Source organism: Camelus bactrianus, chromosome 9 (assembly GCF_048773025.1).
Source record: "Camelus bactrianus isolate YW-2024 breed Bactrian camel chromosome 9, ASM4877302v1, whole genome shotgun sequence".
NCBI lineage: Eukaryota > Metazoa > Chordata > Mammalia > Artiodactyla > Camelidae > Camelus > Camelus bactrianus.
In genome coordinates this window covers 62,142,557-62,156,066 of record NC_133547.1, presented here as the reverse complement: position 1 = coordinate 62,156,066, position 13,510 = coordinate 62,142,557, and the positions used below count along the sequence as shown (strand labels likewise).

General features: G+C 56.0%; 1 protein-coding gene across 1 annotated transcript in view; it reads right to left on the bottom strand.

Moving 5' to 3' along the window:
• Positions 1-13,510, bottom strand: part of ATP6V0D1 (ATPase H+ transporting V0 subunit d1) — a 38,816-nt gene that overhangs the window by 2,586 nt on the left and 22,720 nt on the right. Inside the window, exons 2-4 of the mRNA XM_010962474.3 lie at positions 13,253-13,424; positions 3,465-3,643; positions 2,008-2,087 (exon numbers count right to left, since the gene is read on the bottom strand). Of these exons, the coding sequence (XP_010960776.1) occupies positions 2,008-2,087; positions 3,465-3,643; positions 13,253-13,424 (431 nt within the window). The remainder of the gene's footprint in view (positions 1-2,007; positions 2,088-3,464; positions 3,644-13,252; positions 13,425-13,510) is intronic.

Here is a 13,510-nt window from a genome sequence, read left to right as displayed (position 1 = left end):
GTCTGCCCCAGTGGGGCCTGCAGTTCCTATCTGCTGGGGAAGCCAACAGCCTTCACTGAATTGGACTAATTCCTGGAGAGGCTGACCCCAGGGTGGTGGAGGCTAGTGGAATAGGCCTGGACTCTTCTGGAGGCTAGGGCAGCTGAAGAAACTGGATGGCAAGACCCCAAAGGCCCAGGAACCAAGGTCACCTTCCCACCCCCACCCTGTCCCCTGGAGTCTGTCAGCCCATGGCTGCTGCACCAGCTGCCTACAGTTCCCACCCACCAGTGGGGGTCCACCTAATCTCCCATCTGTGGCCACTGGGCTGGGACATCGCCTGACAGGCGGTCCTGGCATGGTGCCTGCAGCATTAAATCGGTGTTTACAAGCTGGTGCCCAAGCAGCCCTCGCCAGTGACTCCAGTTAGAACCAGTCAGGCCTGGTGAGGGTGTGGGTAAGGCTGGGGGACAGCCACACCCCTCACCCTGCCTCAGGGCAGGGAAACCGGCAACGGGCCAGCTGGGTGGGCAGGAGCACTAGCAGGGGAGAGGCAAAGAGAGAGACCGAGCATGAGCACTAGCACACGCGTGCTGGCTCTCACTGCTTCACCCCCCTGCCCCCCTTGCCTCTTTGTCCCCATCTCCCTCTTTCTCTCCCTATTAGTGGGTAGATAAGGGCACTTGCTTTGCTCACAGCCAGGTGTGATGCCCAGTGCTGCCAGTGTCTAGCAAGTGACTTCAGGTGACCCACACTACTTCTCTGAGCCCTCAGTTTCCTCACTTTACAAGTGGGGATAGTGATGCCCACCTAGCTCCCAGGGCAGTCCTGAGGAGTAGAGAACTCCATAATTTTCCTACCTCTAGTCTTCTCCCTTCTAGTCTATCCTCGACATTCTGATACTGTGCCCTGTTGGAAACCTTCCTTGGCTGACCCTGCCCATAGAATAAAATTCAAACTTCTGGCCTGGCATTCAAACCCTGGGTGACTTGATCCTGTGCCTGACTTTTTTTCCCAGACCTGTCCCCTGCTATCTATCTGGTACTTCCACAGCAAACTGCCTGCCACTTGGCCTGTGTTCCACACTTGCTTCTGTATGTGCTGTCCCCTGCCTACACTACTACAACCTCCAGGTAGGCCCTTCACCTGCCACCAGACCCTCCCTGCACTCTGGCCCAGACCCCTGCAGGGAGACTAGAGGGCCTAGGCTCAGGTTGCCGCTATATTGGCCACCTAGCTCCAACCAGGGCAGGAGAGGAGTCTCACTGTAAAGATTCAAGAGACAGATATTCCCAGGGTTAGGTCAGCAGGGCTGCTGTGTTGGCCAGCGCTATCTTCAGGCCCCCTTTAGTGCCTGCCCACTTCTAACCCATCAGAGGTCCTCACCACAGCCAGAGCCCAGTCTGCTCCAAATGTTCCTCAATGGTCCCTGGCTAGCCCCCTTTCTTGGCGTCCAGTCCTGCTTCTAAATTCTTCAGGCAGGGGCAGTACTGACCCTGGAATCCCAAGCCCACTCTATTTCCAGGGGCCACTAGCTTGTGCCACAGCCTGGTGAGAAGCAGAAGGTGGGTGGGGTCGAAGATGGTGGGACGTGACACTGGCTGTAGACCGAGAACCCGGGAGGCACACAGGGACCTGATAATGTCTGGCTGTGCCCTTCCCCCTACCATGCTCAGGTGCCTGTCCTTGCTGGCGACAGTCCAGGTGGGGTGAGCCTGAGAGCTACAGCCTAGGTGGTGGCCCATAACCCTCCTGGATGCAGGGGGAGTGGCCATTCAGGAGCCAGCTCTGACAGACCAAGCTGTGGAACACCAGCCACTCTTGCTGATCTTATCCGGGCCCGAGGGATGGAGAACCTGTTCCATGCAGTCTTGCGCCAGTCACAGGAGCCAGAAAGTGAGTGGATAAGCCCCGAGGATAGGAGCCTGGTACAGCTGCATCCTGTCCCAGCACCCCACAGAAATCACCAGCCCACCACGCCCACGGCCCTACCCACTTCCTTCACGCCCGCTGGGTTGGGGGGACTACCTTGTAGAGAGTGTTGCGGATGATCTCGATGTTCATCTCATCAAGGTCCTGTTCTGAGATGCAGTCCTGGAAAAAAGCCGCTAGGGAGGAAAGACCAGGCTGTGACAAGTGGGCGAGTGGACTTAGCCTAGGCAACAATCCTGCTGTTGTTCAACCACCGCTGCAGGGCACAGAGGATCCCTGCTACAAGGCCCATCTGATTGGGTACTGGCGGGCCCCCAACCCAGCCTGGACTATTGCCTTAGAAGTGGCAGAAGCAATACTCCGGGCCATGTGCACTGACCTGAGCTTCTCTTGCTTTCTCGCTCCTAAAATTGATTTATAAAAGAGGCGGCCAGCCACAACATGATCTAATCACCTCTGGGGCAGACCCAAGCTCAGACCATGCCAAAGAAAGGCTTGCATAAGCGGCTGTGACATCCTCCCTTCTCGAGGGACAGCTGTGGATTCGGGGCCTGACGCCCACTTCTCTGCATCTCCCAGGAGGGCCTGGGGCCCACATCTGAAAAACTATCCTTCTCTTAGGACAAGGAATGAGTATGAAAGTTGGGTGAGCATGGACCAGTGACCCCTGGTGTCACTGCAGGGCTGGAATTAGAGACCAGAGCAGGATAGATGCCCCTGATCCCAAGGGGGCCCATGGACTCACTGGTCTGTTTCTTCTTTAACGATGGCAAAACTGAAGATGCCACAAACAGCCCAGAATTAGCTCAGAGTTATTGTGCGAGTTTATGGCAGGTAAGGCCAGCAGGTAGGGCTCAGGCCTCTTAGTGCAGGACCAAGTGCAGCTTATGGCACAGTAGCTCAATCCTGGCGACTTCCTGGAGGTGGTGCCTGGGGACTAGGACTCTGGCCATGAGGGCATTAGCTGGTAACTGCCTTACTGGCTTCTCCCCAGCCTCCTTCCAAGGCAAGTAGGAGCCAGTGCTGCCTAGGCAGAACCATGCAGGAAGCTCCCAGTTTCCCTTCCTTCCTTGGCCTCTGACATAAAGTCTGCATCCTGCCGGACACTGCCTGACTTGGCCCCTGGGACCTGCTCAGTGGAGGCAAGTGAAACTGTTTGCTTCTCCTTTGCCTCATGGGCAGCCAACCACTCCAGTCCAGCTTAGGCCCACGGTCTGCTAGAGCTCCCAAGACTCCAAGGGACATAGGCCCCTCTTTCTACTATCCGTGAGCTCAGCCCTGCTCTGCATTCTGAGAAATCAACCAGTTTCACAAAGTTAGATGGTCCGAGTCAGCCTGCTTGGCCCAGCAAAAGCAATATAAAGGGAGCAGAAGGCAGGGTAAAGAGGAGAGAATGGGAGGTGAAGTGGAAGGAAAGAGAAAGGTAAACAGCAGTGGACAGGCCTCGCTTTCTAGCTCAGGGCCACCTGCCAGGGGTCTGCAAACCCCACAGAGAGGCTCTGATACTGATGCCACTGCACATGCCTCCTCCCTCCTCCACCGCGGCAGCTCACCCAGGGGCGTGTCCACCAGAATGGCATTGTAGAGCTCAGCGGGTGTCTGTGCGATGTTCACGGCCTCCATCTGCTCAAAGCTGCCTAGTGGGTGGCACTTGGGCACAAGCTCGGAGATAGAGCGCTGGTGCAGCGTGCCCGTGATGAGTAGGATTACGTTGTCAATCATGTAGCTGTAACTGCGGGAGGCAACAACAGCAGGGCAACCCTTGAGTGGAGCTGTGGGAGTCCTGGCATAGTACCACGCCCCTGCCCCAAACCTGCACAGGCCACCAACCCCTCAATGGTGAGCTATGCCTCAGGGACCTCTCCCTGCCCAAGTGTGCCAGTCCTCTGGCATCAGGAGCACAGGACAGACATGGCACCTCCCTAGTGGTCAAGGTGGGGCAGAATTCATGCCCCACAAGTGATCAGGAAAAAGGGAGTAAATACCCCCACAGCTGTGCACAATGGCAGGACACAGGCAGCAGAGGCACACAGAGGTACGGCGCCCAGGCTAGCCTGGGGGATGAGAGGACTAGGAGATGAAGGTGTGTTCTGGGTAGAGGGAATAGTGTGTGCAAAGACCTGGAGGCATCTGCTGAATGGCAGACGCATTCGAGGGAACTGAGCATGGTCTAGGTTGGCAGAGAGAAGGGAACCAGGGCAGTGCTGCCAGCAGACTGGAGCCTGGAGGCAGGTCCTGTGGGCCCGACTGAGGGTCCTGACTTCTTTTTGAGCATGAGAGGTCCACAAGCAAGGTATAAGCAAGGAGTACCACAGCCCAGTTAGGGTCACGCTGGCTGCTGGGTGGGGACAGAGAGGGAGGGGGAGACGGAAAGAAGAGGAGTGGGGTGAGAAGAAGCTGCTCTAGGGAAGGCCAGAGAGGACCCAATGAGAAGGCCCCTCTGGAGTAAGGACACAGGTCAGGCTGAGATGAGTAGGCAGACAGCTGCCCTGCGTAGCCCACACCAAAAACAGGGCACTGCCTCCACCTTTAGGGCCTGAGGCCCAGGCCAGACATCCACCCAGGAATTCTGGGAGGAGACCCAGAGAACTGGAAGGGATCCTGGGCTCAGAGGTCCCCTCTGGCACAAGAGGCCAGCTCTGCATGGTGCATGGGCAGCAGGGGGGGCTGTGGAGCTGGGAAGGGCTGGGGCTGCCCAGTTCACACTTGACAAGGGGCAAGCCCTACCTCCATCCATTAAGACAATGCCTCAAAGGAGCTGGGGTTGAGTTCTGTGTAGTCACCTGTGTGGAGATGGGGTGAAAAGGGAGAGAGGGCCCCAGGCCACAGTCATGCTACAGTAGCCATAGTGTTCCACCAGCATGTCACCAGTGATGAAATCTGGGTATAAGGCAGCTGGATGAGGCCCGGGGAAAAGAGCTTCAAGACCCGAGCGAGACACCCATTGAAGGGTATGAGTTGGGCTGGAGGCTGCTCCCTGAACTGGGCATTGAGCACGGCCCTGCCATAGCTTCTGGGTGGGCCACAGCTAGGCCCCTGTCCTGTGACAGTACCTTGAGCACCTAGTGCTGAGGCTGTACAAGGTGGGAAATGGCCCCCAATACCAAGGGAAGAAAGGAAAGGAGGTGGTGGCCGAGGCCTCAACTTAGAGGGCTGGTGATTGGGGGAGCTCCCACAGGGCCCGCTAGGAAGACAGCAAGAGGAAGAAGCCACAGCTCCTGTCCTGGCCTGACCCCTACACTCCCACCCCCACCCTCGTCCCCACTGCTTGCTGCATACTCCCTAAGTTCCCACCCAGCCCAGCACCCTGCTATGACCTCTGCTCTCCTGGGTTTGGGCCCAGGCAGCTGCCCTCTCTCCACCTCCAATCTGGCTCAGTCAACTACAGGATGTGTGCTGAGAAGGGACAAGCCCGCCTTCTCAAACTGAGGACTTCAGGCAGGGCCCATTTGCAGCCGCAAGCCAAGGGGCCCAAATGGCCAGCATTTCACCCCCGAACTGACAGAGCTGGCAGAGCAGAGGGACCTCAGAGAGAGTCCGCCAGAGCTTGTGCCTTGGTATCCAACACCAGCCTGCACTGTCTCTACCCTGGGTAGCACATCCCTCTTGACCATGACTCCTCCAGAATCTTATGTACCCCAGGACCCGCTATATGCCACCTCTCATAACACTCCACTCGTACCCCATCAGCCCCACTCCAGCACTGAGACAGCCACAAAGACTTGACCCCTGAACCTGAAGGATACTCTTTTATATTCTCACAAGACTTTGGATGGTAAGGGGGACGGGAGAACACTGTATCTATTACAACTGTACTATCAAACTGATCACAACCACCTGCATCACCAGCCCCACTGTCAGAGGATTCAAGGCACAGAGCGTGCAGGCCCTAGGCCCTGCAACACCATAAAGCAGAGGAGTACTGTGTCCCCTTGGCCAGTGTCCACGCACCTCCACCCACATCCAGGTCCCCATGCCCTGACTCAACACTCCTCATCCAGCCTTGTCTTCTCAGAGGGATCCCCACAAGTCCATTTCCTTTTTCTAAACCTCATCACTCCTTGCACCACAGGGTATTTGCTTATGTTTGGGGGGGGTTGGGGTCAGGGCCCAAGGGAGGTGCCTAGGCCCTCCTCAGAGTCCCAACCGGCCTCAGAGGAGAGCCCTGTGGGACGACTCCACTGTCTGGCTTTGCTGCTGTCCCTCCAATGATGTGGAACAGGCCAGCTATGATTCACTTTTTAGCCCTGACAGCAGATGTGGGGGCTGATGGTAGCACCCCCTTGGCTGTCCCCAGACTCTCCTGCTAGAAGTCCTGGCTGAGCACCAAGGGAAATGCTAAGCCAAGTAAAGCTCCCTAGCCCCTTGCGAGGCCTCCTTCTAACCCAGGCTAGGCCAGCCTTGGATGATCCCGTGCCAGGCTCAGCACCTCCCTCCCCCTGGGTCAACTACAAGGTTGCTACGGTTGCAGCCCCTATTTTTCTCTCCTGCCCAATGAGAGCTAGAATCTCCTTTCCTGGGATGAAAGGAGGCAGAGCATGGCAGAGATGATGCTGGCCCAGCTATCTGCTTTTCTCCCAAGGCAAAGGCCTGCAGCAGGCAGGGAAATCCTCATTCTCCTTGCCTGGCTTCAGCAGCTGCCTCCCTGCCCCCAGAAAGCCACTCCACCAGTCCTCCCCTCATTTGGCCTTAATAGGAGAGAATGAGGTTCCAGCTGGTCAGCATCTCCCTCCAGAGGAAGACAGCTGGGGAGTGGACAGGCGTCTGCCCGCCAGGACAAAGAGGCCCTCGTGGGGTGGGAGTGGGGCAGTCTGTATTCCTCTGCCCAGAGGCCCACACTCACTCTGTGCCTTCAAGACTCAGCTTGGGCCCACAAAAGTCTCGGGTCAGAGTTTAGAAAGCCACTTCCTCCAAGAAGTCTTCAGAGCCCCTAGCCAAGCCCCATCCCTCTGCTGTGCCCTTTGGCGCCACCTGCTGGAGCATCATGGCTTGCTTCCATGTTCTCACCTTGGCCCTGAGGGCCGGGCCTGACGCTGGTTAGGAGGCCATGAAGACTAGGTACCCCTGCCAGTCTGCCCATCTACAGCCCCCAGCAGGAGCTGCTAGTAACTGTACCTGTGCTCAATCATATCAGAGTCCTGCAGAGCCATGCCTGGATGGAAAGTAAACAGAGATATCAAGCTATGGCTTAGGCTCATGACCTGTCAAGCTTCAGTTTTCCCTCTGCAGTCAGGATGACTGAAATACAGCCCATAGCAGAGCTAGTGAGGCCCGGACCTTCTCCTCATTAAAATCCTGCCCCTCTCCAGAGGTCCAGTTGGGTCTTCCCATGTGACCTGAACCTTTTGGGCCTCAAAGATTTCTTGTGTGAGCTCCTTCAGGCTCAGGGGAACAGTGTCAGTGCTGGCTTTCCCAGGAGTCAGGTCTAGCCCAGGACCCAGAAACTACAGCAGGCCTGGAGACCCAGCCTAGAAAGACCCTGCCATCAACCCAGAAATAGTGGTTGTGGACTGCAAGAGCTAGAGGGTCAGGATAGGGAGGCCTAAGGATACCAGATGCCCTCTGTGACCCAGCAGGGCCCAAGGTTTGAGCAATGTGACCTGCGGAGTGTGGTAGGCGTGCTGACAAGCCCAATGGACACTTGAGGCCATGGTCCTGGGACAAAGCTTCTTTCCAGCTGCCCACTCCAGGCTGGCGGCACTGAGGCTCCTGGCACAGGAGAATATGAGACCTCACCTCCCCCAGATGGTGCAGGTCACGACGCCCAAGTTCTACAGGGCTGCAGGCAGGTGCTGCACACATGGACATGGCTCCCACTGGGGAAGCTCACTCATCTAAGGACAAAGGCCTTTGGAGCCCACCTGGGAATCCCCAGAGACCACACTTAGTTCTCCCAGCTTCCCTTCTGGGGCCTACTCTCCTGTGGGAAGCCATCATGGGATGGCCCAGATCAAGGTCCCCTGCAACGCCAAAAAACTCTAATAAGAGGCTCTATCCACATCACACAGCAAGTGAATGGCTGGGCCTGGAAGGAGCCTTCAGTACAGTGATATATTACATGTTATTACCATGATATTGAGCTGAATCATCTCAAAACCACAGGACTGATGACAGTCTACTTCTGGGGGACCTCTCTTACTCAGGGCCTGTCTGCCCCACACAAGGACGCTACCTCCACTCTGGCCACCCACTCCCTGAGTGGCCCCTCTAACTCCATCTGACCCTGGAGTCCTCTGGCTCCTGTGACCCCTGGCTCCATTTATGGCACCTGCCCACAGGCCTCCCCAGGAGCTACCTGCACCGGCACTGGCACCCACCCTATCGCATCCATACATCTCCCTCCCTTCTGGCACTGAGCCTGGCCCAGAGCTGACACTGGTCATGTGTGTACGTTGGCTGAAGGCTGGCTGGGATCTACAAAACCACTGGACACTGTCTCTCACCATGAAACAGCAGGGGAGGCCTTGACCAGCTTCTGCTTGTACAACTTCAGTGACGAGGATCTCACTGCCTCCTGCAGAAGACTGTTCCAGCCATCCTGGGGCAGCTCTGAAGGCAACTAAGAGACTCTGAGGGCTGGAGCTAAGGTAACCTCTGCAGTGGTCCCAGCCTCCACCCCAGCTGGGCTGGCTTTGTCTGTGGGCAGCAATGGCATTCTTCCCTCAAGTCCCACACCGGGATGGGGTATCTAGCTGACACTTCCACCACCTGGGGGATGGCACTCTCCTCACTGGTAACATTCCTCTGGATATCACTAGGGTATCATTCTCCTTCCCATTGGGTCACAGAACAGGGTCTCCATGTTCCAGCTGCTTAGGACACATATGGTTCCCTCAACCTAGGGCTGCCCTCTCCCAACTCTTCCTTCAGACGGCCCTCCCCTCAGTCAAATAGGGAAGCCAGTCGTGAGGCCCCAGCCTGGGGAGGTCCCCTGGACAGTCCCCTATGGAAGACTTCACCCCTTTCTTCAACACTCCTTACTCCTAGGATGACCCAGCGTGGAGGAGGTAGAAGAGGTGAAGAAAGAGGAGGAAGAGGAGGAGAAGCCACCAGGGAGGCAGGAGTTAAATCAGAGAGACATCATGAGGGAGTAGAAGGACCACGAACTCACCTCTCCTTGCAACTACAACAAAACCATAACCGATTTCTGAACAGCCACCGAGAAAAAAGACGAGTCTAGCAAAAAGGATCTGCTTCAACTGGAAACAATGAAACAGAACCACAACAGGAAGGTAGGAGGGGTGAGCTCACGATATAGTCGGGCCCCATACCCTCTGGGTGGGCAACCCACAAGCTGAAGAACAATTAAGTCATAGAGGAGCTCCCACAGGAATGAGAGTTCTGAGCTCCACGTCAGATTCCCAGGACCAGGGTTCCAGCAGTGGGAGGAGGAGACCCCAGGACATCTGGTTTTGAAGGCCAGTGGGGCTTCAGGAGCCCCAGAGGCCTGGGAGAGACAGAGACTTAACTCTCTTGGGAGACACGCACAGGATCACAAGTGCACCAGGTCCAGCGGCAGAGACAGTGATTGCATAGGAAACTGGGCCAGACCAGCCTGCTGGTTTTAGAAGTTCTCCTGGGAGTTAGGAGACTGCTGCAGTTTACCCAGGGGACATAGAAGCTGGTGACAGACATTTTGGGAGTGTTCATATGCATGAGCTTCCCTGGAGGATGACATCTTGATTGGATTAATAACACCAAGACCCAGCCCCACCCAACAGCCTGTAGGCTTAAGGGCTGGGAACCCTCAGGCCAGAGAGACACTGTGAGAGGAAGGAGACTGCTGGAAGGAGGTAACAGGGGTGTGGCTCCTAATTAAGCCTGGAGACCTTGGCCACATGAAGGTCACTGGTGACCTTGGCCAGGGCCCTGTGGTAGAGTGATGGGATGGCTGGAAGCTGACTGGAGGCTTGAAGGACAGAGGAGTTGAGAGAACAGAGAGTGAATGTAAAAGTTTAAGCCACACCAGATGCGTTTTTAATGGTGTGAGAGATCTGAGCTTGTTTAGATCTGGAAGGGAAGGAGCTGCACAGACAGGAGTGCAGATATGTGGCCACTCAGGGTCCAGGGAGTGGGGTGAGGGGACTCAGGATATTGGCAGAAGGTCCCAAGAGAAGAGGAGGGTGACTGCCATTGAACGAGGTTGGGGGGGTACAGATGCAGTGCTGGGAGGCAGACTGGCTTCTACAGTCTCTGTGGAGGAAAATGTGGGCCATCTACCTTGAGAGCAGACTGAGGGCAGGAGACAGATGATGTTTAAGATGCGGAGGCGGTCTTCCCACCCTCGGTGGGGAGCTCTATGGTGCTAAGTAGGGAGAACAAGTGGCCCGCCCGGTAGGGACAAGCCAAAGCCAGCTGAACTGGTGAGCGTGCATGCCTGGCAGCAGAGAATATCCACCCAACACTGGCTTCCCCGGCTTTACTCCCAGCAGTGGAGGTGGGGGAGGGCGCCTCCAGGCTGGAGGTTGCTGGGCTTCCTCCAGGGCTGGGGAGCTGCCAGCTGGGCGGGACCATGAGATGGGCGGCCAAGAGAGCTGCGGATGTTGGCAGACAGTGCTTGAGTGATGGACCAGGGAACCTCAGCTGGGGAGGGAGGAGAATGAAGACAGAAGGGGCGGCAGAGGAGGAAGCAAGGTCCAGAGTCCTGCTGAGTCCGGAACCCATGTCCCACAAGGGACTGAGAGTGGGCTGGGAGGCCTGAGGCTGTGGGTAGAGAGGGGGTGCCTGACTCAGCGATTTCAGGGGTGGAACAGTTCCAGGTGATGACATGGTCTTGGGCAGCCATCGATGGGGGTGGCTGAGGCAGAGAGCAGAGGAGCAGGTCACTGGAGATGACAAGGTCATGGAACGAGCAGCCACAGGCTTAGACAGGCTGACACGTGGCTGCTGCGCACTTTCTGAGAGAGAGCAGGAGTGAGGGGATGGGTAGACTGTGAGCTACAATCACCCGTGAATGGAAGGGGCGGGGAAGTGAAAGCCGGCCACAGAATAGCACTTGGCTGCTTTAAGCATGCTTGGTGCTTGCCGCCAACCTCCAGCAAAGAGCTGGCAGCTGTGCGGCCTCAGTCACGCTCAGAGCCCTCTCCAGTTTCATGGCCTGGCAGGCTAAGACCAAGTCGCTGAGGGCACCAAGACAGGCCAGGGGCTGGCTGCACAGGCAGGTGGCCAAGCGGGCAGCAGGAGGGATGACATCTGCCCTCCAGTCACTGGCATAGGGCTGGCCTCCTCTGTCCAGCCTAGCTGGCAAGGCCAGAACATTCACCAGGAAGCTGAAGGAGCCTTGTGCAAACAAGGTCAAGGCCGGGCTCTGGCAATAAACGGACTGCTTCCTGGTATGTCCTTCAGCTCTGGCCTTGGGGTAAGGGACACACAGGCCCAGGCTAGGGGTTGGCTGACAGACAGGTGCTACAGTGTGACCCCCCCCCAGTCCAGCAGCAAGAGACATACCGCATCTGTGGCCTCTGCCCCAGCAAGACCATGTTGTTATGCTTTGACCAGGGCCAGGGCAGTGTGATTATAGATCCAGCCAGGACAGCAGGGAGGCCCTTGGGAAGGAGGCCTGTGGCCAGGAGAGAGCCTGCTTCCTAGCCTGAGTCCTTCGGGTGTCCCAGCCTGTGGCCCCCGTCCAAATTCTGGTTGCAGCCCCTACCTGAGCAAGTGGATCTCAAGTAAATGGCTGCTCCTGGCTGGGGTGGGAAGCAGGCCAGGCAGCAGGCAACCAGCTCTATCCCTGCAAGAATAAGTAGGGCAGGTGTGCCAGACCCCAAGGAGGAAGGTGGGGGTGCTGCCAGCAGGGAGTGGTCAAAGCTAGACAATACCCAGTAGAGGACCCAGAAACACTTCCCCACGACACACTCTCACACTCCAACAACTCAGAGCATGCTTGTATAAGCCAGTCATGGTCACGCCTCTGTCCACTACCTCTGCGGGCCAGCCACCTTGGCAACAGCCAGCTCTTTGTCTACCAGGCCCTGGCTCATGGCTCCTGGGCCATGATGGCAGAAGGGGCCTCTCTACATCCCTATTTCCATAGGCACACCTGGGAAGCAGAGATTGCCTCATCCAAGTGCCCGCCTCAGCCTCCAGGTCCCAGGGTTCTTTCCCCTGCTCAGCTTTTCCAGAAGGTTAGTGGAGGCAGGGCTGCACCCAAGGGTTAGACAGTGAGAAAGCTGGGAAGATAAGGGTCAAAAGTATGGGGGCCTGGCCCAGAACTGGGAAAGGCAGCCAGGTGTTCAGCACCCTCCTTGCCCCACTTCTCCCTGAGACCCAGGGGCCATGGTCAGAGATGACAGATAGGCCTCAGCCCAGACAGCGCCAAAGGGCCTGAGTGGTCCATCCCAAGAACTTAGCTCTTCAGAGCTCTGCCCATCCACTGACCCCATCATGGGAGGTAGGGGCCTGGTGAGTGTTCAGTGTGAGTGCTTTAGCGAGAACGAGGGAAAGGGCTCCTGTCATCCCTGGTCTCCCCACCCCAATCTCTGTAACACCAGAGGTGCAAGGAAAGGGGCTTCATCCAATAAATGCTGGAGAGGGTGCAGAGAAAAGGGACCCCTCCCACACTGCTGGTGGGAATGTAAATTGGTGCGGCCACTATGGAGAACAGCATGGAGGTTCCTTAAAACACTAAAAACAGAGTTACCATATGATCCAGCATTCCCCCTCCTGGACATATATCCAGAAAAGATTAAAACTCTAATTCAAAAAGACACATGAACCTCAATTTTTACAGCAGCACTATTTACAACAGTCAAGACATGGAAGCAACCTAAATGTCCATTTATCCAGATGAATAGATAAAGAAGACATAGTCTATACACACAATGGAATACTACTCAGCCATAAAAAATAATGAAATGACGCCACTCACAGCAATGTGGATGGACCTAGAGATTATCATATAACTAAAGTAAGTCAGCCAGAGAAAGACAAATATATGAAATCACTTACATGAGGAATCTAAAAAATTATACAAATGAACTTATTTTCAAAACAGAAACAGACTCACAGACATAGAAAACAAGCTGATGGTTACTAAAAGGTAAAGGGAAAGGTTGTGTGGAGGAATAAACTGGGATTTTGCAATGAACAGATACAAACTACTGTATATAAAATAGATAAACAACAACAACAACAACAAAGGGGGCTTCATCCAACACTACAGTGTGGGACACTCCTGCCTGCTCATCAGATTCCCTGCTGGGCTGATGACCCCACTTTATGGGTGGTGGCCTAGAGGCCCAGGGTTGTTGAATGACCAGCCCATCCACACAACCTAGGAGAACCCTGAAGGCAGGGTAGCTGTCCTGCCCACCAGGAGGAAAAGGCATCAGAGGGTGCTCACGTAATGAAGTCCAGGAAGCTGGCGAGTGGCTCATAGGCATGGTTCCTCATGTGCCGGAACTCCACCACCATCTTCTCCTTGAGCCGGTCATCAATGACGGACACTGTCAGCGGTGATGCCTCATTAGCCAGGAAGTTGCCATAGTCAGTGCTCTGCAGGTGCAGCTTCAGGTCTGAAACCCAAGGGTGGGAGTGAGAGCCAGTAGTGCTGAGCCTCTTCCCCAGGACCCTGAGTCCCCATCTGCCCCTGTTCCCCTGC